Below are 27815 nucleotides of genomic sequence, written 5' to 3' on the forward strand. Positions count from 1 at the left end.
ATGGTTAACCTACACAATGCAATTACGCATTTCTTAGCCTAAATAGAATCGGATATACACCGTTGAATTAAAATTGAAACAAACATGACCTTATAACTTTAGTATAAAAAGTCCATCTATAATTTATGTTGAAAATTAAACCTATATTTTCTATCTCTTGGCATCTTGATTATAATTCCATTAATAAAATCAATATAGGCATTAGTTGAAAAAAATGGTTTGTAATCTCTTACAACTCTTACAAATAATAAGTGTGATGCCAACTATAAAACAGATATAATGTCATTTCTAAAATAAACATAACATTAATGTAACACTATTATAACAAAATTAAAATACAAAAATACAAATATAGGAAACTTACCACAACTATTGAAATTTCCTTTATTACCAAGGAAGCATGAATTTTCTTTCAATTTTTTTTAAGAACATGGAAGAGTGCACAACACTACTTTTCAATTTATTACCATGGAAGCATGAATTTTCTTTCAATTTTTTTTAAGAACATGGAAGAGTGCATAATACTACTTTTCAATCTAAATCACGATGGTTAGATAAAGCAAACGATCCCAAAAAAAATAAAAAATAAAATGGACAAACTAGCCAATTTACAAGCAAACCCAAAGAACACAATACCAATACTATCAAATTAGGCAACAAGACATCTATTAGAATAAATGATTAGATTTTTACTTAATTATATGGCTGAGGCAATATGGTTTCCCATAATTTTTAGAAACCTAGTTTGTGTTCTAAGTCCGCCTTCCCTCTGCTGGGGTTAAGTTAATTGATAATTTGCGTGGTAAATATTATTGCATAGTTAGAGTTACATGCGTTATAATATCAGCATGACTGCCTTGACATGCATCATAACATCAACATGACAAACATAATATGCATGGCATTAAGTTACATTATAAACAAATATTTCTTTCATAATTTTACTTTGGGTACACACCTATAACCATATATCTAGATAAGTTATTTCCACTCAATATATTGTCAAATAGTGTATATAGAAGAGCAGTACTTCCAAATTTGGTTTGAAATACATAGCAGGGCTGCCATGACCTGCCAAGTGTATATAAAAGAATTAAATATTCCAATTTTGATTTGAAATACATGACAGGACTGCACTAGATTTAGAAGAAAGGTAAGTAGAGCAGAACCGAAAATAGTGAGGCGCAGGCCAGAAGAGGAAAGCAGAACCAAGAGGAAGGTGGCAGAGTCAAGACGGTGGGATCTTCTGATCCTCAGAGATGGGATCATGTAATTAATTTATTGATAATATAACGTAGTTTAATAATAGACATTTTAATATGATAGTATTTTTTTTAATTATTTCGTTATTTTTAAATTATTTCATTAACTTATTGATAACAATAACATAGTTTAATTAAAAGACATTTTAACATCACAATAGCACCGTTGCACTTCACCATAACAATGAACTGATCTTGTTAGTCCCTGCGATCTGGCATCCGGCAGGGACTATAGTAACCGTTCGGAGCCCAGTTAGCATTAATTTGCAAACTTTTCGTATGTTATTTGCATTTATATTGTAAAGTTTGGAGTTGACTTGAGTTGACTTTACCTTCGCCATCTTATTTGGCCTCTTCCCGAGGCGGAAGAGGCCCGACCATAGCCTAAATTGCTATTTAGGCGCAATGAACAGGGCTTGACCGTTAGCGGTTTGCTCTTAATGCTAAGATTAATTGGCTAATGTTTAATGTTATTTCGTATGATATCCGAACGGCATACATATGGTAAGGTTTGGTTGTTGTTGTGCAGGTGTCCGCCATATGGTAAAGGGTTGCATGGCGGGAGGTGTCCGCCTACCGGCTCAGCAGAGGCCCCAATATCAACACATCTGTGCGCAAAACCCCTCGACAGTTTCATTCTTCTGGTTTTTCTCAGAGCCTCCTATTCCAGTTTAACCTAGCTTCGACCTGCACTAAGTTCACTTTGGCCGCTTGTTCAGGTGCCGAGGCTTCAAGCAATTGAATCAATTGAATCAGGGACTCTGGCAGGTCCAGCATCTAAGGCGTATCAGGAACTCTGGCAGGTCCAACATCGGAGGAAGCAAGAGAAAAATGATAATACACTCTACTTCTTTCTGTATTAGCAGAAATATATATTATGTATTGATTTTATAACTTACCCCTTTTCATATGTGCTCAGGGTTGCGAGCTTGGAACCAGAGAAGCTGCGTAACTTCTTCTGGGTAAAATTGCAAAACAACCCAACAATCAATAATTATTTTGCAATCATCTGTTTGAAAATTTCTCAGCTAAACAACAGCCTGGTACATGTTTCATACCTAATTCTATTTCTTTACTCAATTCTATTTCTTTAGAAATTTTATCTTAGTTACGCAATTACCAGGGGTTTGATTGGAGGCCACGGTTTGCTCTGCTATCTGCGCACCCAAGACTTGTGCTGTAATAACTGCTTGTTTCTGCTCCTCAACAGCAGTAGCCGCTGCCTAACGAGCGGCTAGTGTTGCTGCTTGCTTACCACCTTCTTGCTGTGCAAACCGCTGTTCAGCAGCTGCCCGAGCCTTATCTTGAGCTTCTCTTTGCTTGGTATAAGCACGCTTGATTACTTCCTGAGCTTCCTGCTGGGCTACAAACGCCTCTTTCGCTGCCTAGCTTTGCTTTTCAAGTATACCCCGCCTGTGCTTTCTTCCCACCCATACTAAGACCCTGAAGGATATTAAAAAGAATTTTAAGAACTGGAACTTACAAAATCCAATTCATAGTCAAAGTGGAGGCCTGAGCCCTTTAATTTCTGTTCAGCAATCAAATCCAGACGCCTGCTCATCTCATCACTCAAGTGATTCTTCCAGTCCCCCACTGCCCCCTTCCTGAAAAAATAACTGTTCCTGATATTAGCCGCAGGAATCCTAATTTGCCCACTCTTATTCACATCCATATTTGCCAGAGACCCAAAGCTGCATTTTTCCACAATGGCATTCACGGCCTCCTCGTCCTTCACAGCATCAGAACAGCCCAGAAACCGGGCCACCTTCCTCACGCAGGCATCACAATCCCTCTGCAGATCTTCATACATCAAGAACAAAACATTCGAACCCTCCTTCATACTCTCCACCCAATAGCTCAGCACATGGTCGAAGAAGGGTCCATAATGAAAATTCCCCGAGCAGAAGGATTCGAACAGGTCCTTCATAGAATCACCATTGTTATTAACCAGTCCTCCTTCGATTTTGCTATAGAAATGCCAGAGGGAAACGAAGGTGTCCTTAGGGTTCCTGGCTATGTAAACTATAGGGCACTTGGCTTTAATGGAGGGCGGAAGGGCCGTGTAGGGCATGTGGGTATGAAGCAGGCGAGGGGAAGGGAGACTTGATAAGTAGGAGGAGACAAGGGAGGCATTATCAGAGAACCCCAAGTCATGTTGTTCCATGGTGGGAACCAGACAATGGGGATTGAATTTTCTCAGAGGATCATCGTTACTGTTACCATTGATTTTGCTCCATGGGCTTTCATGGTGGACAATGCTGAAAATCAGAGCCTTCATCCATGTAGTCCCCGTCTTGATGCTGGAACATCTCTCTGGCTTGGAAGTCTGTTTGCAGGCTCTGGATTATTTCCATCTCGGCCTGGGCATACCAGAAGCCTTCCTGTTGCAACAAACTCTGACTAGTGACTGAACTAGCCATGGCAGAGGTTCGTTCCTTGTTTTTAAGGATGTTTTTTTTGTATTAGCATGGTGTATGGTCCTGCTGTTGCTTATTTATTCACTGAAAAGGCCACCTTACATGTTTTCTCTGCTGGTTTTTTTTTTGTTTTATTAATTATGAGCACAGAGGGCTTCATGCTTTCCATGTGGAGGATAAAGTACCAACATCACAGCCATGCCAACAAACCACCAGCCTCATAGTCGCTGGAATGATACTAATGTCACAGATCACCTCCCTGCTGCCAAGCACATGGCTTGCATGCAATGCACGTGATAACGGAGAGAGAGAAAGTGGCTGGTCCTCATAAGTTGTCCAATACTAACGGACTTCTATAATGACTTTAATAATTTTGCCTTCTATTGCATTGGCGGATGTATAATCCTGTCGACGGTGCATATTCAACTATTGTGGCGGTGCATATTCAACTATTGTGGCGTATCCCAACGTTAATATATCAACAATCAGTGTGAATGTATTTAATATAGGGTTGGTTTCATGGCTTCTTATTGCATATGGCGGTATCTTGATATCTCATGCGTTGCAAAACACATTGATTTCATTGTGAGAGATTTTAACATAGCCCCATAATATGTAGTGTTTCAACACTTTGTATTCGCACATATGCTATATTTTACAATGCATGTGTGACGCTTCGTCTTCCTTCAATAAATTTTGTGATGCATGCACTCTTTTTATCCCTTAATGCATCTTTAAATGGCCTTTTAATGTTGTCTTTTGAATACGCTGGCTTTGTATCATCCCTTGTGTCGTTGAAATATATTTATGGTTTGTTCTTTAATATATTGTCAATTGGAATCAAAACCCGCATGTTTCCTCCCCTTGATTAAATGACACAATCTGATTGGCCTCCACTTCTGGCAGCGTTTCTTCCAGGCAGTTGGATTCATGTACTAATGGGGGAGTCTCTAGGCCACCTGCTATTAGCTCTCCGATTGTACCTTTCTTTATACATGTAATAGCAAGTCTGTTTCTATCCCAAAAAATCATATAAACAGTTACATATATCAGGCTTATAAGCGCCTATATTACTAGAATAGTTCCAGACCCTTGTTGATAGATTATTCCAGCTTGTTTTGATATTCTTCCACACATGTAACACATACCATAAATAATCCGGCAGAGTGATGCTTTAATTCGTGTTGTTATTTTGGTTTGATTCCCTAGCATCTGTTCCTAATTCTGACAACCCTCTTACCAAACCAAAATGCATTCATATAACATTTTATTTTGTCATAAAGCTCAATTCTATCAGACCATAGGTGTAATGCAAGTCCGCAGGCCATGTAACATCAGAGTCAGATTCCTCTTCTATCTTCATCAGAATTCTTGCCAGACGCTTGGAGGAACCGCGTTCTTCAGGGATCTCGCCCAGTATTTACCAACAATTTTAGTACTATCATTGTTCTCCTTTTCATAATCGTTTGCAAAATATCACCTTCTTTAATGCTGCGGAAGTTCTTACATTTGTCTCGTTTGCTTTGCATATATTGTATTTGCACATTTCCAAGTCCCTATCTTTACTCCACAGGAATATGAATTTGAGAAAGAAACATATTACTCATTACTCATTCCATTGTGTGGACATTATTGAATGCCAAAGCACAAACCATTAGCAGACTTGCTGTTATAAGGCTTATGTATGAAGGCTTGCTATTTCTGCTATCGTCCATAAACTTTGAAAATAGGATCTTTCCATTATAATTTATTGGTCTTATTGGTTTTCCAAACAAACTTATATAATCATATGCATCTTGGCATTCAAAAAAGTGTTCAAAAGCCATTTAGAGCATAACCCCGGGCTAATCTCCTAGATTCACAAGGATGACTGTAATAAAATGCAATGCTTCTCTTAAATATTCCGCAACATACAAAACACAAATACAATAGTTCACAAAAATGAACAAAATGCGTGCAGCTACTGTCAGGCAGGCCCAACTTCACGCAGGGACTCGTTGCGTCGCAGCTTCCCTTGTTAATCAAGAGTCATCTGTTGAAATCACAAATCAAACACCAATCGTTGTGTAGTTGTCACTAATACTCGTGCCATTATTCGTCACATCACCCATTGTGCTTTACAAAATGTGACATCCATTCTCGTTACTTGTTAGTTGTCAGTGGATCTGTATTTTTGCCTAGGGTAATAAATAAATTTTATGTTATTAGGTTTTGATTGATAGTTGTCAGTGGATCTCTGTTTTGTCTAGGGTAACAAATAAATCTTATGCTATTAGGTCTTAATTGAGCAGTGGTCGTATATACTTATAATTTGATTTCGTCCAGGCTGAAATCAAAAAATAAACATATACAGCTACCACTCAATACAACCCAATAACATAAAATTTATTTGTTGCCCTTGCATACTGTGAGAATTCACGCTCCACACGATGGACCTGCTTGGGAAGGATGCATTGGTATGGCACCATCGTGGGAACCTATAAGGCTTCTGCATAAACGTGGTTCATTTATGTGAACGGTTGGTCAATATTCACTTTATTACATGGTAGGTTTATATTAAGGTTTTTTAGATATGTGGAGGTTGGGTTTTCACAAATCTAGTAGTTTAATTTTTGGCAGGATTTCACAAATTTTGGCGTTAAATTTTTGGTAGGATTATGTATACTTGAGAGTTGCTTTAGGTGTAATTTCTTTAATTGGAAAAAAATATATATTTATTCAAACAAAAACGTTAGTCAAATATTATATGTATATATGATTTTTTTGGAAAAAATTGTTTGTGATTTTTATTTTAAAAAAAATACAATATAACAAATTCGATTGAATTGATTTATTATTTTTACTATTTTTTAGTTGAGTTGACATTATATTTTATTATTATTTTTTATTTAATGTTTCGGATATTGTAACTTTTAAATGTTTGCATTCTTGTTTATAATCAACACAACATCTCTACACACTGGATTGTAGAGTGCGACGCAATTATGTATATCATCTTTTAGGGTAGTTAGGGCAAACTTGACTTCATCATAAATTCAATTTGATATAAAGACTAATGGTTTTGTTGAGGATTTAGAGCTCAAGGTTTTATTAACTTATAGTTTTTCCCATGGTATTTTCATTTAATGCATCATATTTAATGGTACGATGACTCCATTTTAAGAGTCATTTGGACTAAAGAATAATATATCTATTATTAGGAATTGGTTTTCCCGCAAGGATTTCCATAATAGTTTATGGCAGCCATATGTTGTTTCCTTTATGTGTTGTTATTTTATTTTTAATTCTCTCTTGTATAGTAGTGGCAGCCATATGTTGTTTCCTTTATGTGTTGTTATTTTGTTTTTAATTCTTTCCTATATAGTAGTGGTATCAAGGCTTCGTAGCATGGTTGCATTGATTAAAGTCCATATCACCCAGCTTAGCAAAATAATCCCTTGGTTTTTAGTTGTTTTAGTATGTTTGGAGTAGTTAAATGCAACTACCATTGACCAAAGAAGAGCATTGCATAAACATTGGACGTAGAATCAGACAGTGAGCATTCCAAATGAAAAAAGGAGGGCACCCCAAAATACCATTGGAGCTTTTAAATGTGGCAATGAACACTCTAAGCTAAGACCTCCCATTGCGCAAAAACCCTAGAATGTGCACGGGAGACCTATTAGTAGTTGTGCTAAACATAATGTCAAAAGACTCATTTGAAAGCATGTTGAGCAAATGGGTGTGATGTGAGATGGCAGTTGTTAGGGTAGACTCTAGTGAGTGATATATTGTTATGGAGAATGAAGGTGTCCCTATGATGTAACAGACAGTGGGTGGACATCCTAGTGAGCCCTTCAAATACAAATGACATTTTAGAGGCGAGGACGCTGACATATTTGGTGAGTGTTATGAAGTCCCCTTTCAGGATAAGAATGATGAGCCAACATAAGCCATGTTAAGAGGCAATGGGGAAACATGAGTTGTGACCCAAATGAGTGCATGATCACATAGGAAAAAATCATGTATATGGTTTAAAACTCTTAGTAGTAGAGGAATCCATGAGTGCCACCAAAACCTAACATATTGTGGCAAGTTAATGTATGTAAAATGCATTGAAAAATTCAAGTGATGCAATTGCAAATGCAACATAATTACCGGAAGAAGTTGCCCCGTTAGTCCTAAAGAAAAGTGGCCTTAGAGGCCTTTGACTTAGCATTCCTGTCAAGTTGACTATTGGTGATCTACATACGATGGTGGGGTAGATGTGACAAGAAGTGTGACATGTGAGAAAATGGAAAGAGCATGGTAGCAAACAACGAAGGAAGAGGCAATGGTTTCCAATGGCCGAAAGCCTAAGAGGAAGTTATTAAGGGAACTGTGTAATATCCTTTGATATTATTTTCATTAAATTATTAGGGAATTTACATCCGAAAATTATATCATGAATTTCCATTCCAAAGACACCATGAAATTTAAATAAAAAAATTCACAAAATAAAATTTCTAACAATTTAAATAATGTAAAACCCAAAATTTAAATGAATGTTGTGGCTTCAACAATATTTTATTAATTGAATTATCTGGAGGAAATTTACATAAATACTTAAAGTAAAATCCGGGGATTTATTCCTAAAAGTGCTTGCACTTTATCTCCTTGATAATTTCAGCTTCACTGGATATTTCGAAACCCCTGCTATAGGTAGTTTCGACCCTCCCAGAAAATAGAATTTAGCCCACAAATTAAGACTCGTCAATTCAGTCCCTATGAGAAGAGAATTCAGCGTCCAAAAAGATTGTAGATTTTGCCTCTAAATATTATGCTATCAACCTCTTTAAAATGTCAACAATTTGCTTAGCTACTTGACATGGAAATTCGACCCTCAATTATTTCTGGAAAATACAACACTAATTTGACCCTAAAGAGTTTGATGTTTTTCCTCCTTAAATTCAATTAACACACCCCCTTGAAGCACCACAAATTTGATCCCGAAAAATATGCAATTCGACCACTCATAGTTGAATAGATTTGACCTCCACCAAGATGTAAATCAATTCGCTTCTACTTAAGGATTTCAACCCGTCCTTTGACAATTCAACCTCCTAATGAATTTTACTCAATTTCTCTATAAAAGATCATAATGGCTAGGTAGGGTGGGTTTACAACCACTGAAACGAGCCACCACTAGATAGGATGTGTATCTCAACATTGAAATTGGGAAACAATGAGGATTTCTCCCTCACTTAGAAAGTTGCTCAAGCTCCTTGATAATTCACAAATAATTTATTCACATGCCTCCCCTTGAGTCTCCTTCTCCTTTTAATATTATTTTCCTCTTTCAAAAACCATGGGTCAATTTATTATTCCTAAAGAGACTTTTACCACCTTCATTTAATTGTTATTTATTTTGTTTTGGTGACCTCTTTATTTTTTTTCAATAGTCCACGAGATCTAGTTAGGTTATGACTTGGACATCATAGTCTTGACTTACTGAGTTTGCTTGTCCTCAAGCAACTACAACACCTATTCACCTTCTCATGTAGCATCTTCTATCAACAAGCCCTTCCATCAAATGAAATACTCCCATATGACTCTACTCCTAGACTTCTTCTCCCTCATATCCATGGCCTCCTCTGGAATGAGGACCAACTTTCCTTCCTCATCTAATGGTGGAAGCTTTGTCATGGCTCTAACTTGTTCTACAAATATCTTTTTAAGGCAAGACACATGGAAAACAATGTGGATCTTATTGTCTTCCGACAATTCTAATTCATAAGAAACCTCCCCAATCTTCCTAATCACCTTGTAAAGCCCATAGAATCATGGTTTCAATTTCTCTGGACCACTCTTCTTCAAGGATGATTGCTTATATGGTTGCAACCTTAGGAAAAAAAAAATCCTTCTACCAAAAAATGTGCTCCACCCTATGGAAATATGCATACGTTTTCTACTAATTTTGGACTACTTGTAGGTTCTCCTTGAGGATTCTAAGAATATCCTGACTCTTGCAACTAATCCTTGGTCATTGGTGCCTTGTTATCTCCTAGTGCCATTTTTAAGAACGTGGGAGCCTCATACCCATACAATGCTTTGAAAGGAGGCATCCCAATATACATATGATAGGTGGTTTTATAACAATATTCACCCAAGTGTATCCACTTGATCCAAGTCTTCTGCTACCTTGCCACATAGTTCCTTAAGCATCCTTCCACCCACTTGTTGACCATTTCTATCTGGCCATCTGTGTGTAGGTGATAACTAGTACTCGAGTTAGCTCCACGTTGACTAATCTAAATAGCTCCTACCAAAATGCATTGAGTAATATGCTCTCTTTGTCACTAACAATGTGCTTAGGAACCTGATGCAATTCGAACACCTTCTAAAAGAATGTCTCTGCCACCTATGGCATCGAGTAATTGGAAGACATGGCCATGAAATGTGAAAATTTTGTTAATTAGTCTACCACTACAAAGATGCAATCCTTCCCTTGCAAATTTGGAAGCCCTATGTTGAAATCCATAGAAATGCTCTCCCATTTTTTATCTGGGATCGGTGGTGGAAATATCGTGTATATGGTTAAAAACTCTTAGCAGTAGAGGAATCCATGGGTGCCACCAAAAACTAACATATTGTGGCAAGTTAATGTATGTCAAATGCATTGAAAAATTCAAGTGATGTAATTGCCAATGCAACATAATTACTGGAAGAAGTTGCCCCATTAGTCCTAAAGAAAAGTGGCCTTGGAGGCCTTTGACTTAGCATTCATGTCAAGTGGACTATTGGTGATCTACATACGATGGTGGGGTAGATGTGACAAGAAGTGTGACATGTGAGAAAAGGGAAAGAGCATGGTAGCAAACAACGAAGGAAGAGGTAATGGTTTCCAATGGCCAAAGGCCTAAGAGAAAGCTATTAAGGGAACTTTGTAATATCCTTTGATATTATTTTCACTAAATTATTAGCGAATTTACATCATAAAATTATATCATGAATTCCATTCCAAAGACACCATGAAATAAAAATAAAAAAATTCACACAATAAAATTTCTAACAATTTAAATAATGTAAAACCCAAAATTTAAATGAATGTTGTGGATTTGACAATATATTATTAATTGAATTATCTAGAGGAAATTTACATAAATACTTAAAGTAAAATCTGGGGATTTATTTCCTAAAAATACTTGCACTTTATCTCCTTGATAATTTCAGCTTCACTGGATATTTCGAACCCCCTGCTATAGGTAGTTTCAACCCTCCTAGAAAATAGAATTTAGCCCACAAATTAAGAGTCAATTCGGTCCCTATGAGAAGCGAATTCGGCCTCCAAAAAGATTGTAGATTTTGCGACTAGATATTATGCTATCGACCTCTTCAAAATGTCAACAGTTCATCCTCCAACAATTCACTTAGCTACTTGACATGGAAATTCAACCCTCAATTATTTCTGGAAAATACAACACTAATTTGACCCTAAATAGTTTGATGTTTTTCCTCCTTAAATTCAATTAACACACCCCCTTGAAGCACCACAAATTTGATCCAAAAAAATATGCAATTCGACCACTCATAATTGAATAGATTCGACCTCCACCTAGAAGTAAATCAATTCCCTTCTACTTAAGGATTTCAACCCGTCCTTTGACAATTCAACCTCCTGATGGATTTTACTCAATTTCTCTATAAAAGATCATAATGGCTAGCTAGGGTGGCTTTACAACCACCGAAACCAACCACCACTAGATAGGATGTGTATCTCAACATTGAAATTGGGAAACAATAAGGGTTTCTCCCTCACTCAAAAAGTTGCTCAAGCTCCTTGATAATTCACAAATAATTTCTTCACAAGCCTCCCCTTGAGTCTCCTTCTCCTTTTAATATTATTTTCCTCTTTCGAAAACCATGGGTCACTTTATTATTCCTAAAGAGACTTTTACCACCTTTATTTAATTATTATTTATTTTGTTCTGGTGACCTCTTTATTTTTTTTCAATAGTCCACAAGATCTAGTTAGGTTATGACTTGGACATCATAGTCTTGACTTACTAAGTTTTCTTGTCCTCAAGCAACTACAACACCTATTCACTTTCTCATGTAGCATCTTCTATCAACAAGCCCTTCCATTGAATTAAATACTCCCATATGACTCTACTCCTAAACTTCTTCTCCCTCATATCCATGGCCTCCTCTGGAATGAGGACCAACTTTCCTTCCTCGTCTAATGGTGGAAGCATTGTCATGGCTCTAACTTGTTCTACAAATACCTTTTTAAGGCAAGACACATGGAAAACAATGTGGATCTTATGTCTTCCGAAAATTCTAATTCATAAGAAACCTCCCCAATCTTCCTAATCACCTTGTAAAGCCCATAGAATCATGGTTTCAATTTCTCTAGACCACTCTTCTTCAAGGATGATTGCTTATATGGTTGCAGCCTTGGGAAAAAAAATCCTTCTACCAAAAAATGTGCTCCACCCTATGGAAATATGCATACGTTTTCTACTGATTTTGGGCTACTTGTAGGTTCTCCTTGAGGATTCTAAGAATATCCTAACTCTTGCAACCAATCCTTGGTCATTGGTGCCCTGTTATCTCCTAGTGCCATTTTTAAGAACGTGGGAGCCTCATACACATAGAGTGCTTTGAAAGGAGTCATCCCAACAGACATATGATAGGTGGTGTTATAACAATATTCACCCAAGTGTATCCACTTGATCCAAGTCTTCTGCTACCTTGCCACATAGTTCCTTAAGCATCCTTCCACCCACTTGTTGACCATTTCTATCTAGCCATCTGTGTGTAGGTGATAACTAGTACTCGAGTTAGCTCCACGCTGACTAATCTAAATAGTTCCTAGCAAAATGCACTGAGGAATATGCTCTCTTTGTCACTAACAATGTGCTTGGGGACTTGATGCAATTTGAACACCCTCTAAAAGAATGTGTCTGCCACCTATGGCATCGAGTAATTGGAAGATATGGCCATGAAATGGGAAATTTTGTTAATTATTCTACCATTACAAAGATGCAATCCTTCCCTTGCAACTTTGGAAGCCCTATGTTGAAATCCATAGAAATGCTCTCCCATTTTTTATCAGGGATCGGTGGTGGTTGTAGTAATCTCAGTGGATGTGTCTGCTCAATATTTAGGAAAGATAAAAATCATTCCTCTTAACTAACTGAGATCAACTTAATTAACAAAACTACGAAAGTACATGGCATTTTAAACCATGGTCTATCAAGAATCCAGAAAGAGCCAATTCCTTAGTATGTATATTTCTTTGATTAAATTTTAAAATATGTATTTTTTTATCATTTCATTCTACGTTAATTTAATTATGTATCATATATTGAAAAATTTAAACATTAAAAAATGTGATCCTTTAAATTTGATAAATCTAAGCTACTTTAATTATTTTAAATGTTGTCATATACATCTATAGTTATTTATTTTTTATTTAATTTACTTTTAATTTCTTAACAATTTTTAATGTAATTTTATGTACAACATTTACCCCATATTTATAATTATGTTTGTTTGCTTTGTTTTATTTTTTTTCAAAGAAAAAATCGTAATTTTATTTAGCCTAATGCCATTACATTCAACAAATGCTCCAAAGCATTTGATCATATCAGCCTTACAATTGATGCACAATAAGGATAAGAAACAAAAATAAATGAAATTTACAGGGCTAAGTGTGATAAAAATCACTTAACTTCCCCTTTTCTTCCTTTCTTTTTCTCCACCATCTCCCAAACTCCTTGATTGGGAGCATCTACTACTATTGCTAGTTGATTGTTATTTGTCTACGGAGGGATATCTTTGTTTGAGTCTAAACTCTCAAATACGTTAGATCTCTTTATTCCTCTTGAATCCTTTTCCATGGGCGTCTTCACTTTTTGTTGCTCTAGTACTATGCTTTTTGTTGATTTGGTAGCCTTTTGGGTAGAAACCACTGATCGGGACCTGACCCCTTCACCACCATTTGATTGGCTGCCAGGTTGAGTTTGTGCTTCTGAATTTGGCTGATTTTCTTCATGCTCTTCTTTCTCATCTTCTAAATTGTGAAGAAATTGCCATCCCCTTTGCTTAGGGGCTTGCCTCTTCTTCCTTTTTAATTTCTTTTTTTCTCGTGGGAAAGAATTCTGCAAATGTCTTGTTTGGAAGCAGGTTTGATATAGGAAGGTTGTATTCTCATAGTCTAACACCTCTTTCCATTGGAAGTTCTCATGTTTTATAAGAATATTTCTCCTCCCCCTTCTCGTTGTCGATTGGTCGGGAGCTTGACTCATTGTTTACGGGTGAAAGCACTGGATTTTGATTAATAGGGTGAAATACACTATTAGAATGGGTAGGATGATAGGAACAAGCTAGGGACGAGGGAACAAAGATTGAGCTGTTCAATAGCTGCTTCAATATCATGCTTAGCTCCATGGATCAATTGGCTTAGGAACCAAATCTATCATTGTCTATCTAACTGGGGGAGATGTAAAAATATATGGGTTTGGAACGGCTATGGTTATACGGAGAATGCACTTCTCGGTCAGCTACTACTGAATCTCTCACAGAGGGAGAAATGGGTTATGAATCAACCATGGTTACTTTCTTTTAGGATCTGGGGCACCCAAACAAGAACAATTACCTCTACTCTTTTCTATGCCTTAGTTGTTGGCTCAAATGCTAGCTCTCTATCTCAATCTTCTAACTAGGAACACACATTTCATATCGTATAAAGATCAAGCAACAGATCATCTAGTCTAAGATCTTCATCCAAATGTAGATGAAGATCGAGCAGTTAGAGATCGAGGTCAAGATCCAGTACCATAGTCAATAATGAAGCTTACGACCGCAACATATATAATACAAAAATGTGAATTGAGAATGATGAAGTAATGCACTGAGGTAGGCAAATAAGAAAAGAGAAAAGAAAAGCATTATTATAAAAAAGATATATGATATAAAGGGAATGGAAAGAAACAAGCCCGACAAAGGAGTCAATGTTTGGTGATTAACCCAAGGGCTTTACTAGTTGAGGAGAAGAAGAGAAGGAGACATCTTGCATGAAGCCAAGGAGGACTTCACCAGTGTTTATGCACTCTTAAGGTGGATTGGAAGATATATCGTATATGATGCTATGTATGAGCTCTTTCTCCCCAACGTGGTTGAGAGATCGAAAATGTTGATTTTAGGAGATGATCTCTATTCCTTCCACCTTTAAGGAGGGATGGTGGATCATTCTTCCCACAAACATTATTTCTTTATGGCCCGACCCCACCAACTCTATCCAATTTCTCAGAAGTTGATTCATGCAACAAGATTGACTCTCAAATTTTCTTGTCGCAGGTCCTCTTGAATTCTTCCCCTCTCCCTTGAGTTGGCGTTCATTGTGGTTGATCTGGAAGACCTTTGTTAAGGTCGATCTATACACATATCTTAGAAAAATTAAAGATACCTTTTGAGGTTTTTTCCAGGTCCACTTTTTTTAATTTTCCCAAAAACTTTCTGATATCCTGTAAAACTCAATGGTGCCAAAAAGGAAGGGCGAGGTTTGATAGCTTCAACCAGACTGACTCGTTGTTACCACCATGTTTGTTGCATCAAAATCAGGGAGCCATGGGGTAACAAGAGCCTAAGTCTACCCCAAAACCATGGTTCATCTTTTCAAACTTTTTCCATATCTTGCTATATTTCAAATTGTACTATGAAGAAACCTTTAAAGCACAAGTAGAGATCACACTTTGTTGTCCAAGAAGAGTACACCCATTCGTACAATTCTTCTGGTTTCAGCCAAAATCCATTCAAATAACATATTAATGTGGTGGATTGTAGATCATAAAAGTAAGTTTTACTTATGGGGTTTTGACGTCCATTATTGGTACCTTTTCCATTTGCTTGACAATGTAAGTTCATGGCGTATTGTGAGGTTGATCTACTTGAGAGGCAATCTTCCCTTTGAGTGCATCTTTGAATGATATGGATCCATTAGGGTTCATGGGAGTTGTATTAGGGTTTTTGAAGGCTAAAGAACCTCCATGCATCTTCATATTTAATATTATAGTTGAGTCCTTTGCCACTACATAATCTTCCAATCGGTAAGAGTCTCATAGTACTTTTCCTTCATATTCTAAAACTTGGGGCATTATTGGTATACCAATATTGTTCTGGATGGCCTGCTTCAAGTTTTTCACTGGATCCAAGCCCTAGATCCAATAAACGAAGGTCTTCCCACTGAGGTTCTTTATGAATATTTGAATTTTTCACTCTTTCTGTCTCATCGCCGAATCTAACATAGATTGATCAAAACCTAGGTCTAGCTGGAAAGATTTCCCCACAACCAAATCTGAACGTGTTAAAGGATCTATACACCATGGTTTTGAAACGCATGAGGTCCTTGTAGCCCTTTCCACAATCAACTTTGCAAGAGAATGAAGATCATGCTACCCAAACTTTTCAATCTCTACATACCCCCCATCCCTATCAACAGGAAGATTTGAGTGACACCAAACATAAAGTCACATATCCAAATGTGTAGAAGAGAGATCTTTTAGATTTTTAACATAGATCCAAAAAAATTCCTCCAGATTTGTAGTTTTATTATGACTCGCTACTAGATCTGTTGGGATATAAAGTGGATTTGCATCAAGGGAGGGTTCTTTCAGCAATAGCCCAATCATATGAACGAATATCTGCTTGCATAGAACCACAAGGCAAGAAACCCTCATGACACTTTCCATCTCCATCGTTCTACCCACGAGCGATAGGATCCTCTTGTACTTAAAAATGTCCATAATTGCGTAAGAAAAGGATTCAACAAACCCCATCTGCATGATCCATAACAACCTTGTAGTCCGATCCATGTTCTGATTTGCGCAGAAGGGACCAAACCACCGCATCCTTGTAATCCAAAAACAACTCTCCACCTTTCCCACGTCAGAAACAATTGTGCAAACTTTGAAAGTCAAACAACATGCAAAACGCCATACCCATTCCAAGAGTACTCCATCGTCACCTCGACCATCATTGAATTCGCGATGGAGCAAAGATTCTCTAGATCTGTGATCATCAAGTGCTTTAGAGGCAAGTTGAAGCTTGACGGGCGCAGTGACTATTGCATTGTAGACGAAAACCCTAGCACGCATCTTGACCTCCACTGAACCAAGTTCTTATAAATATTATCACACTATATACAATTCTTCATAATTATGTTAATTATTGTTATTATTAGTAATTTTTTTCTTTTCGTTTATTTTTTTCCATGTGGTTCACGGACCCAAGAGATTGGTAACCGTAAATGTTTGTACCAGGCAAATCCACCCCAAGGGATAACTTCCTACCAGCTCAACTACCGAGCCTAACCCCAAGGGTGTTGAGAAATTTGAATATGTGACCACTCAATAGCAAAAATCCTTTTAACAATAAAGACTCAACCAATTAAACCCTAGGAACTATTACTATTGTAAGTTAAACAATACTTTATTTAATATTTTTATATTTATAATTTTTCTAAAATTAGAAATTACCAATCTTATATATATACTTATCAAAAAAAACATCATCATCCTAATATTAAACAATACCAACAATTAGCTTAATGCTAATTAATTTCTAATTATATCAATCTATTTTATTGGAAAACAAAATGAACAAGTTATTATTAACTTTAATAACATGTTAATTAAAGATGACTTTCTGGTCCCTATGATGGATGAAGTCACCATCCGAAATGTTGGACAGATCACACTCTATGGTCCCCGATGATAGATAAAGTCACCAGCCTAAACTAAATGTTGGACAGATCACACTCTGTGGTCCCTAATGATAAATGAAATTACCAACCTAAATCACACTCTATGGTCCCTGATGATAGATAAAGTCACCAGCCTAAACGAAATGTTGGACAGATCACACTCTGCGGTCCCTAATGATAAATGAAATTACCAACCTAAAACTTAGACAGATCACACTCATTTCATTACACTGTTAAATTTAACTGACCAACCTACCGAATACGTTTTGTGATCATTATGAAACAAGAAAATACACACGAACACGTTTTGTGATCATTGCTAAACAAATATCACAAAAACAAGAACACCAAATTGCATGATTTTTATAAACGAGTATCAATCAAAAGGTCAGGGCAGGCCAATTTTCGAATTCATCCTGTTAACCAGTTTGAACACTTTGCTTACTCCTGTTTCATTTGGATTCCAAAAGGCTTCACATTTGTCGAGGGTTATGAGTAATTACAGAGGACCATTTGTGTTATATGATCTCAGCAATTGAATTTTTGAAACCTGCCGTTGAAATTCATTGAAATGAATAGTGAGGAGTGGATTTTATCGGCGCCATTATTCCCTGCACGTTAGCTTCATCATTTCCATGAATAATGACCAGTGATTTTATCGACGCCATTATACCTTGCATGTTAGGTTCAGCTAGAATCATGGGTCGTATTGACTAGGGTTTGCTCGAACTTCGACGTAAATTTAGTTTCAGTGCACTGTAGATTTCATTTTGTTTTCAATACAAAACCCTCATGGTCACTTCTTCCATGACCATGCATCGAGCACAATACTTTGGTGCCAGTCATGGCTACCATCCTAACAATCTGCACTTTTAGCAGATATATTTTTCTTTTACTCTGTTGCCCCCAACCGCGCTACATTGCATTGTCAGGTCTAAGGGGCCACTCCTTTCTCTCTGTTAGCTCTCCTGAGGGCAAAGGGTCTTTTTTTCTGTCACAAATTTGATAGGAATTACAGAAATAATGAAAGTTTTATTATTATTTAATTATTTATATGGTTAAGTTTTTGTGGCAGTTCAATTGTTAATAGTGGTTGGAACCGGAACCAACCCATGTAGTTAATAGTGGTTGGAATCAACCCCATGTAAATAGATATCAAATGTAAATAGAAACCAGTGGAATTGTGATTTCTCTAGATACCATGGATACCATAAAAAAAAAATAAGTTGTTTAATTCTGAAAGAGAGCATACCTAATTCCAAAAAAAAACTCAAAATGGATGAGAATTATAAATAATTAAAACTCTTGACTTTTTAAATCGCCGGATTCTTTCAACTATGAGAAAGTTTGTACATAACTAAACAGCTCCAAGTGGGCACTGCCCATTTTAGGGAGAAAGGGGCATGTTCCCTTTGCAGTCATTTTACACTGCTAGAGAGAAATTACTTTTGTTCAATCTACTGGCTGAGACTGCAACGCTGATAAAAATCGCTTGACCCTGGTTAAACCCAAATCACATTCCTATTGTATAAGCCCCTCTTTTAACATTTCTTGAGGTACATAACTTTGAACTTCTGTTCTGACCAAAGGAGGCTTGGGCTGCTGTACTGCTTTTTTATTGACCAAGGGAGGCATGGGCTTTGGCAATGCTTCTATAAATTTTACAGTTTTTGCCCTTGAATATGTTGAATGAGGCCAAGGTTCTTCAAAGCTTTTGAAAATTTCATGAAATTTGGCCTTCTAAGAGGCATTTTTCCCATGGAGAATCTAAAAGCTCTCAGACAACAAAGCTGAGGGCTTTCGTGGCCATCCTCTGTATCAGAATCAAAATTTTGTCTGAGTCTCTGAAGTTTTGCAAGGCCTTTGCTGAGTCCCTTGATTGGAACCTCTGTACCATGGGCAGGTGCATCATTATATTCTTCCCATAATTGATCCATTTCTTCATCATTCAGGGAACTTTCTAAAGAACTGTTTGTTGATATCCCACTTGAGAAATCCACATAGTTCAGGTGTTTAGGGATTTTCATTGAAGGTGAAAACTGTCTGTAAAATTTACTTGATCCCATTGCCTGATCCTCCAAAAACTGGCTTGCGAGTGTTCCCTTCCACTGGTTATGCTGCTCTTCATAGAGCTTACAAGCAAGTGTTCTCTTCCAGTCTTTTTCTTTCCTGGCTGAATGTTTTTTTTGGACTAAAAATAGGCCCTGATTGTGATGGTCCTCTTCCCAGAGCCTGTCCATGGCAGGAAACTCCTCTTCCGAGTCACCAAATGGGAAGCTCCTGCATGACCTGAATGTGCATTGTTCAAGAGCATGGAGTTCATGAGATGGGTCTACATTGCTATTGTCTAGCACTCCATTGTCTCTCTCTGAAACTTGAAACAAGTCTCGCAGCTTGGAAGCATACAATTCTTCACGAACGGCAGCAGGAGTCTCAAATGCATTAACCTGGACAGCACCCACATCACAGGCAGACTTATCAAGCTCATTAATCTGTTCTTCAGAGTTCTCAAGGTCTGTTCTCTGAGAAAAATCATGGCTGTCCATGCTTTTACCCTCGGCATTTAATGGCAATTCCCCTACATTTTGGGCCTCAAAACAGACTGACTCAAGGCCAATTGATGGGCACTCTATTAAGGTCCTGGCTTTTAGCCCATCAGCAGGTTCTCCATCCTCTGCTGTGTCAATGCTTGAATTCATCATGCCTTTTTCATATTGTCTCTGTGTTGTCTCCATGAATGCTTCAGCAATTGCCTCTATTGAATTTAGGATACCAAACTCCACCTTGCCACCAAGGTCAGCAACCAGTTTGTCCATCAGCACTTTCATCTTATTCACTACAATGCTCTGGCATGGATTCAAAGAACTACCCTCTGCCATTGCAGTTACCCAGTACCCACACTCCTCAAAACCAACCCCAACCCCAACCCCAACCCCAACCCCCTCCTGCTCTTGAATTCCATCCAGTAATTTCCCTTCTGAGGACAAGGCAGATTCATCATGTAACCAATCACTACAGCATCTTGTGGGTTGCCTAAATGTCTTATCATCCTCGTCCCTCAAACTCAAGATCCCACCAGCATCCCTAAATCTCCTCCATTGCAAGTCCCCCTCCACTCTAATTCTCTCAAGCTGAGGACCGAGACTGAAGATTACCAACAGTAACAAGCAAGTAGAGACAAGCAGGGGACAAAAGAAACATACCGTTTTAAGCAGCCCAGGAGCAAAGTAAACGAAATATGCCAAGTAAATTGGGTTAATCTTCCACATCAAGCCCAAGATCTCACAGTACATCTCTTTCATATGCTCTGTTTCCCACTTAGCATTCAGTCTCACCACTGATTCCTCCATTATCATGAGCTTCCTGCATGCAAACCTGAGAAAATTGAAGAACCCATCACAGTATGTTCATGAAAACATGGCACCTGAAATATTCCAGACCTTGAATGGAATCTCCATTCCTCTTCTGTTAATAATCAATCTTCTTCTACCAACCGTGGAATGGTTTCTTGAAGTCCACACTTCTATCTATCCAAGAATTGTTGTTAGACCCAACCCAGAAACAGGCACTGAACGGGCAGCCCACCTACTGAATTTTGGTTCTAGGCATACCCGTCTCCGAAATTGCTTGACGAGCAAATATCCTGTGCATGCATTTGCTCAAATTGGGTTCCAGGCAGACCCCTCTCTGCAATTGCTTGACTATAACAAGCGCATACATTTGCTCAAAAACGACAGAAAAACAAAAAAGATAAGTGGGCAGTGGAGTGCAGAAATGGATGATTCGAGCGTGGGTAGCCGACGGTTCTCTTTTACGTGTGGAAATGATTGAAGGGAACGTTGGCGTGGGATGGGAGGGTTCAAAAGCATTGCAGGAGTCAATGGGTTCAGTAAAAATCTCTGGAAAAGCAAGATTTGGTTGAAAGTATGACACTTTGCCAAATACTTTGAAGGTGTAAACCAAAGCTAACAAAAAGTCAAGGCACCCACCATAGAAAACCTGGTTTTTCTTCAATCACATAGACGGTGATGGAATTGAAACGAAAGAAATGAGAGGGGACCATCTGGGTTGGTTTTTTCTTGCAACAGCATGATGATGTCTTTTTTGTTTAGAGTGCCATGAATTAAGGAAGAGATACGATCCTCACAATGATCTTGGGGGGTCACATTACAAGGTACTTCTCAACTTGATATAAAGGAAAATAGATAATGATAAAGTAGAGGTGGATGTTGTTATATTGTTCATGTACATAATATGAAAGAAGGTATTACTAGCAAGGCATTGAACGCTGGTTAGTGAAACTATAAGAGAGTGGGTGGAGTAGGTGATGGTGTGTCAACTTTGAAATGAGAGTGGGTATATTTCTTTTGAGAGGATAAGTACACATGTCTTTATTTTCATTATGTTGGTAGGAATAATAAACACAAACACATGTATACTTTCAACTCTTATCACAATGTTGACAAATAATAAACACATGCACACTCTTCACCCTTAGAGTAGCAACACATGCACACCCTTCACCCTTAGAGTAGCAACACATGCACATCCTTACTCTCATCTTTAAAGTAACAAATGCACAATGTGCATGTGTTTGTTACTCTAGGGATGAAAATAAATGCACACCTATGACTTTCATCCATCATCACTATAGTAACAAACACATATTGTGCATGTATTTGTTATTCTATAGTTGAGGGGAATGCTAAGGGTAAGGTTGTGATGTGTTTTGTTATTCTAGGGGTGACGAGGAGGTGTGTATGTGTTTGTACCCCACCTCCATTGTGATGGGGGCAGAGGTGGGCGTGTGCATATGTTTGTTACTCTGCACCATAGTGGTGGATGAGAGAGCGCATATGAACACCCACCTCTGTGTGGGATGGATATACACCCTCCCCTACTTGAGTGGGGGGTTAGAGTGGAGATATGTTTGTTATTCAAGTGATGAGGATATGCATGTGCTCATTACTCGAGAGGTAAGAGGTGAATGTGTGTGTGTGTTTATCACTCCCCACCACTATGTTGAAGGTGGGGATGTGTATTTGTATACCCATCATCACAAGAATGTGTATTTATATACCCATCATCACAAGAATGTGTTGGGAACATGGATGACAATATGCATATGCTTATACTTGGGGTAATGTGTATATGTTTGTTACCCTCATCCACCATAGTCATGGATGAAAGTGTGCATCTGAACACCCACCCTTGCAAGTGATAGATGTACACTATCACCCCCTATGTGGGTGGGGGGTCTTGGCGTAGATACGTTTATTAGTCAAGGAAATTAATTGAGAGATAAAGAGTGAATGTGTGCATGTATTTGTCACTCCCCACCATTGTGATGAACGTGGGGATTTGTATTTGTATACCCACCCTCCCAAGAAGGTGTTGAGGACATAGATGACAATATGCATATGTGTATTACTTGATGTGTAAGGATGAGGATGTGCATTTATATGCATACCCTCTCAACGACCATATGCACAGCCTCAATCCTCAAGGGGCAAGGCATTGGGGTAGGGGTGGGAGTCGCAATAGATATGAATGTATTTTTTGCTCCCAATCACTAACCCTATTAGAGGAAACATGCACACACTCACCCACAATAGCATAGGTGGTGGAGAGTTAGGGTTAAATATTTTAAAAAATAAGATTTGGAAAACATTTCTTGGTGTTATATTATCTTTTATTAGCTAAGAAGAGAATAACACATGGTGCATGTAAAAATTTCAAGGGTAGTGAACTTGGAAATTGACTACCAAGTTGATTTTGACGAAGTCTCCCTTCTTGAGAACACACTTTAATTTTTGTTGTGGACAAGGTAATCTCAACTTTGACTTTAAAACTTTTCCTAATTTAGGTTAAGGAAGATGAAGAATTTTTTTTGAACTTAAAATAATGACTGGACTTAATGACTTATGACCACCATTCAAATGTGTTTTAAAATGGATTATTAATCCCTAAAATTTAATCTTAGAGTATCTAATGTTGATCCACACAATAGTTGCAAAAATATCATATTTTTCTTATTTCCCTCATTTGTCAAAACAAAATAAAATATTAGTTATTGAAAAATAATATTGAATTATAGATAATGTTGAAATCTTTATAAATTCATAACAATTTAATTTCAATTCTTTTATAAAATTATATCAATAATTTTAGATTTGAAATTTAAAAATACTTATTCTTTTAATCTAATAATATAATGTTAAAACACAATAAAATTTAAAGCAGAAAGGCAATCTTCCACTACTGTACTTCACTGTGAATACAAATCTATCTAATAAAATTACATTGGAATGTGAAAATCATAGTTTAAAATAAAATACTCATGCCCAAAGGTAAAAGTATCCAAGTAAAATAATAGTTGAACAGTAAACCTCCCTAATGGAAACAGTAGGTGTCAAATCACCACAAGTATCCAAGTAAAATAATAGTTGAACAGTAAACCTCCCTAATGGAAACAGTAGGTGTCAAATCACCACTTAGCAAATCAATTTTCAGTTCAAGAAGAGTTTATACCTGGTTTTGTTTCAATAAATGATCCAACTCTACCCAAATATAAGGGGTTTTATACAATAATAAAATAGAGATGATTAAGAAATCAAACATGCCATTACCAATGTACTAATTCAATTATTTATCTAAAAAGGCAATATAAAGGCATGAACCAAACAACTCAAATTAGAAAAGCCAATTTTTTTAAAACATGAGAAAAAATACATTACAATCAACCTTATCAAAAGATCCAGCAATATGTGATAAACATATTATGTTATCAAAAGGTCCAACACCATATAATAAACACACTGAATGAGCAGTTAAATATATAAATGACATTTTTTATGAATTGACATCCAAAGGAAAAAGGAGAATGGGCAACTATAGCTGCAATAGAAGACTCAAGCTAGCCTATCTAGCATAAGATATGCGAAACAACTATGTTGTCATATAGCCTCTAACAAAAATCATAATTAGTGTTTTATAATTTGTTATAATGATTAAAATTTGTTTCCCACGCTGATGATTGAATAATTAAAAGGGAAACTTTTAATTATATCAAAGAAAACTAAACAAATTGTTTTGCTAAAATTTGTAATTATTTAAAATTTTATTTTTATTATTTAAAATCACTTTTTATAAATAACAATGAAGATTTAATTATAAGATTACAATTAAATTAGATTTTGAATTAGTATATGAAATTTTGTTTTTTTTTTTCTAAGAAAAATCGTAATTTTTTATTATGATATATATAAAGTTACATAAGTACATGTATTTAAGTATTTCAATACATATAGCAATATAGCATAATAAGGTTAAAAAACTAGGTTGAGAAAGAGGAGAACATTCAAGTCAAAACAATCAAAAAAAATATGTTATTATGTCAATCATCTTGTTAAAAATTCCTAAAATAGTAATTTTGCCCCCTCATCTACTGCCTTTTTATATCAATATATAGATCAAAGGTTTATAATAGCAACATATAATAACAAAGTCCATAAAAACCATATGGAGTGATATAGCAACAAAAAAACTCATAAGATCTAGTTGATCTAGATATGCAGAGATAAGCCTCATAAAACCAAGTAAGATTGATGTTGATATCGATGAACTGATCCCTATATTGATTCGCTGACTTGCCAATACCCCTGATCCTGTTAAGTACCCTCCTTAGATAAGGAATCTACATCCGAGTTGTGTTCCCTGTATATGTGACAACAAGTAATATGATTAAAAGCAACCCTTAAATGTAAGATATCTTCTAAAATAGGCAACAGAAACTGATTGTGACACCGCTGGATAGCATTGAACGAATTGATCACATTGAGAGAGTCCTGAAAAATCTGGATGGAGAGGCAAATTTTCTAGGGCCCAACACATGAGTTTCAATGTTAAAAGTTTCACATAGTTGTCTGTTCCCCCACCCAAATCGATGATTGATCTAAGAGTATGCTCTCGGTTCAAATGGAGTACAATACCTCTGCCACATCTGCCTATATCATCCCTTGCTCCATCGAAATAGGCCCATGGCATGTCATAATTGATCTCCTCAACAACAACCACCCGATGGGGTGCACGTGGCTCTTTCGATGCCATTAAAGAGTAGATGGCCAGAATTATGGAGGCTATATTAACAGGTGCAGAGGGAAGTTCTATAAATATTTCCTTGTTTCTAGCTAACTAGACCCCCCGACACAAAAGAGGATGAAAATTCCTTTGTTGTTGATCTATGACCGACACCCACCATTGGTCCCATGCTTCCTTGAAATTTTGTCCCTCCATTCTGCATTTAACCCCATTTCCTATTTAATTTTATCTAAAATATCCTGCATAAAAGGGAAAAAATAAAATACGTGATCCATTATTTCCATTGAATTTTTGCATAAGACACACCACCCTGACCCCTCCCTTTTTCTCTTTTAGAGATTGTCCCAGGTTGGGACCTTGTTATTCATAACACACAAGAGAAAAAGCCTTGCCTTTGTTAGACATTCCAGTTTCCACAAATGTTTCCATCGTCATTTCAGAAGTCTTTGTTGCTAGCCTTTGACCAACACCTTGTATCTTAACTTTCGCTGGTAGCTTCTTGATGGCGAAAAGATCCATCTCAATTAATCCTCACTGTTTCTTAATATGATATTTGATCTCCTCAGTGATGATGTATACTCTTGCCATAATGTTTCCAATTCACCCTTTAGCTAAAGTAGCTCAACACTCTGCCATCTTTTGAGACTAAAAATTTTCTAAGTGGATATGAGGCTTGATGTAAAAAATTAATCCCTTATCATTCAACTTGCCCACCATAGCTAGGGTCAAACAATAATTTTTTTCCCTGCCCACCCAAGGATCCATGCCTACTCTGAGTTTTGGCCCGTTTCCTACTTTCCATGCTAATGTTGGTCCAATAACCACAAGGCTTCCATGGTTGCCTTCCATATGATAGAAGAGTTTGGGACCATTTTATTAAGATTCTGAATCCAGTCTTGAATGGAGAGGGGAAAGATATATTTTCCTGTTGACCACAACCGTCCACAAATTATCATAGCAATTAGTCTCCAGATATGAAATCATTTTGTTGGTAAGATAAGGAAATCAATTCCAAATTTTGTATATGAGAACTTCTGGAATAACAAATTTACATCCCCACAATTATTTGAGTGCTAAAATTTACTAAGGTGTAGATACTCTGCCTCTTTTGGATTTAAACTTGTAGCATCTTAAGAGGAAACACATGTTCTTATAAGTTGAATCTATTCCAATATAACAATTAATGAAAAACATAAGCATAGTTTATCATAATTATAACTAAATATTTGTATTTACTAGATAAAAAATTATTATTATTTAAATGTACATTTATTAAAAAAACAAATTTTAAAATAAAAATTTTATATAAAAAAATTAAATTTTAATTTGCTTTTCTATAATGATGATGATTATCAGCCAATGTTGATTTATTAGATAAAATTATAGGAAGTTACTTGGTTTACTTTAAAATTTTATTTTTATGCTTAAATAGTTTGAAGAGAAGTATTTTTAAAGTATCATAGCTTTCATAACTTAAAAAATTAGAGATATTGATATTGTAACAAAAATTGTAAATTGATATTTAATGTGGGTGTAAGTAGGATATTATAAAAGCCTTGATGGGGTGACCCAATCCCAAGTTAGCCATCAAGGAAAAGGGATATATAGCAAAAGTGGTCCTATGCTCAAACTAAAAACTACATAACGTGGAGGGAGGAGGCTCCAGCCAACAGGTGGCAGAGGATCACATAACGTCCACTTGTACCTGGCACAACGAAGAGAGGAGGAATGCTAATGTTATTTACATGCATGACTTCATGTAGGGTCATGCAAATTTACTCCAAGATGATAACTTTGAATGCTTGCCTTCAATGCGTTAAGCTTCCCAAAGTGATGTGCTCCTCTCACAACCGAAATTCAACAAAGTTATTGTTCGTGTATATAAATTATAAATCACAAATGGAATGGCATCAAAATGCCAAGGGAAAGAGCATTGCTCACTTTGTGATTATAGCCTTGAAAGATGACAAACCAGGCCCCCTAGCTTGGCCCGTGTCCATTTTCTTATCATATACCTTCAAAGCGTTAGCCTCTTTTACTCCGCAAGTGAATGAGGTCTAATACCCGAAAATAATGGCTACCTCATTCACAATTTCTTCATATTTCATCCCTGTTAGTTTCAACTCCCTTATGGCACTAATTTTCCTTTCTCTTGTAATTCTCCCTCCCACCCCCTTGTGCTATCTTGGGTTGTGGGAGGTGTTACACTTGATTTAACCCAACCTCCAAGGCCTATTATGAAAATGGGGTTACCAAAATCATTTTTTTCCAACTTTATCAAAACTACAAACTAATATTATCATTATGTTC

The 27815-nt window shown here is 36.8% G+C and overlaps 1 protein-coding gene and 1 pseudogene across 3 annotated transcripts; one reads left to right on the forward strand and one right to left on the reverse strand.

Annotated features, from left to right (window-relative positions):
- Nucleotides 1-1763: 1763 nt before the first annotated feature.
- Nucleotides 1764-2690, forward strand: LOC149263981 (uncharacterized). 3 transcript variants are annotated; one of them, XM_089427194.1, is made up of 4 exons: nucleotides 1795-1906; nucleotides 1982-2065; nucleotides 2182-2305; nucleotides 2386-2690. In XM_089427194.1, the coding sequence occupies exons 1-4, from the start codon at nucleotides 1803-1805 to the stop codon at nucleotides 2443-2445; spliced, it is 372 nt and encodes a 123-aa protein (XP_089283320.1). In that variant the 5' UTR covers nucleotides 1795-1802; the 3' UTR covers nucleotides 2446-2690. The 3 variants fall into 3 exon arrangements, 2 of the variants coding, with proteins under 2 accessions (XP_089283320.1, XP_089283324.1); XM_089427198.1 differs by having other exon boundaries at nucleotides 2182-2224; XR_016259430.1 differs by having other exon boundaries at nucleotides 1764-1872; nucleotides 2182-2690.
- Nucleotides 2691-2727: 37 nt separating this feature from the next.
- On the reverse strand, nucleotides 2728-3102 carry LOC149263982 (cytosolic sulfotransferase 5 pseudogene; annotated as a pseudogene).
- Between the last annotated feature and the right edge of the window lie 24713 nt (nucleotides 3103-27815).

This window comes from Pinus tabuliformis, chromosome 6, assembly GCF_031772625.1.
Source record: "Pinus tabuliformis cultivar Carrire ecotype Pingquan chromosome 6, CPIR1, whole genome shotgun sequence".
Classification (NCBI taxonomy): Eukaryota; Viridiplantae; Streptophyta; class Pinopsida; order Pinales; family Pinaceae; genus Pinus; species Pinus tabuliformis.

Bases quoted from the DNA above. Each gene is read 5' to 3' on its own strand.
- LOC149263981 (XM_089427194.1), top strand. From the start codon at position 1,803: ATGGTAAAGGGTTGCATGGCGGGAGGTGTCCGCCTACCGGCTCAGCAG. The intron at 1,907-1,981 runs GTTTTTCTCAGA...CCGCTTGTTCAG, and splicing joins TCGACAGTTTCATTCTTCTG to GTGCCGAGGCTTCAAGCAAT. The intron at 2,306-2,385 runs GTACATGTTTCA...CGCAATTACCAG, and splicing joins CTCAGCTAAACAACAGCCTG to GGGTTTGATTGGAGGCCACG.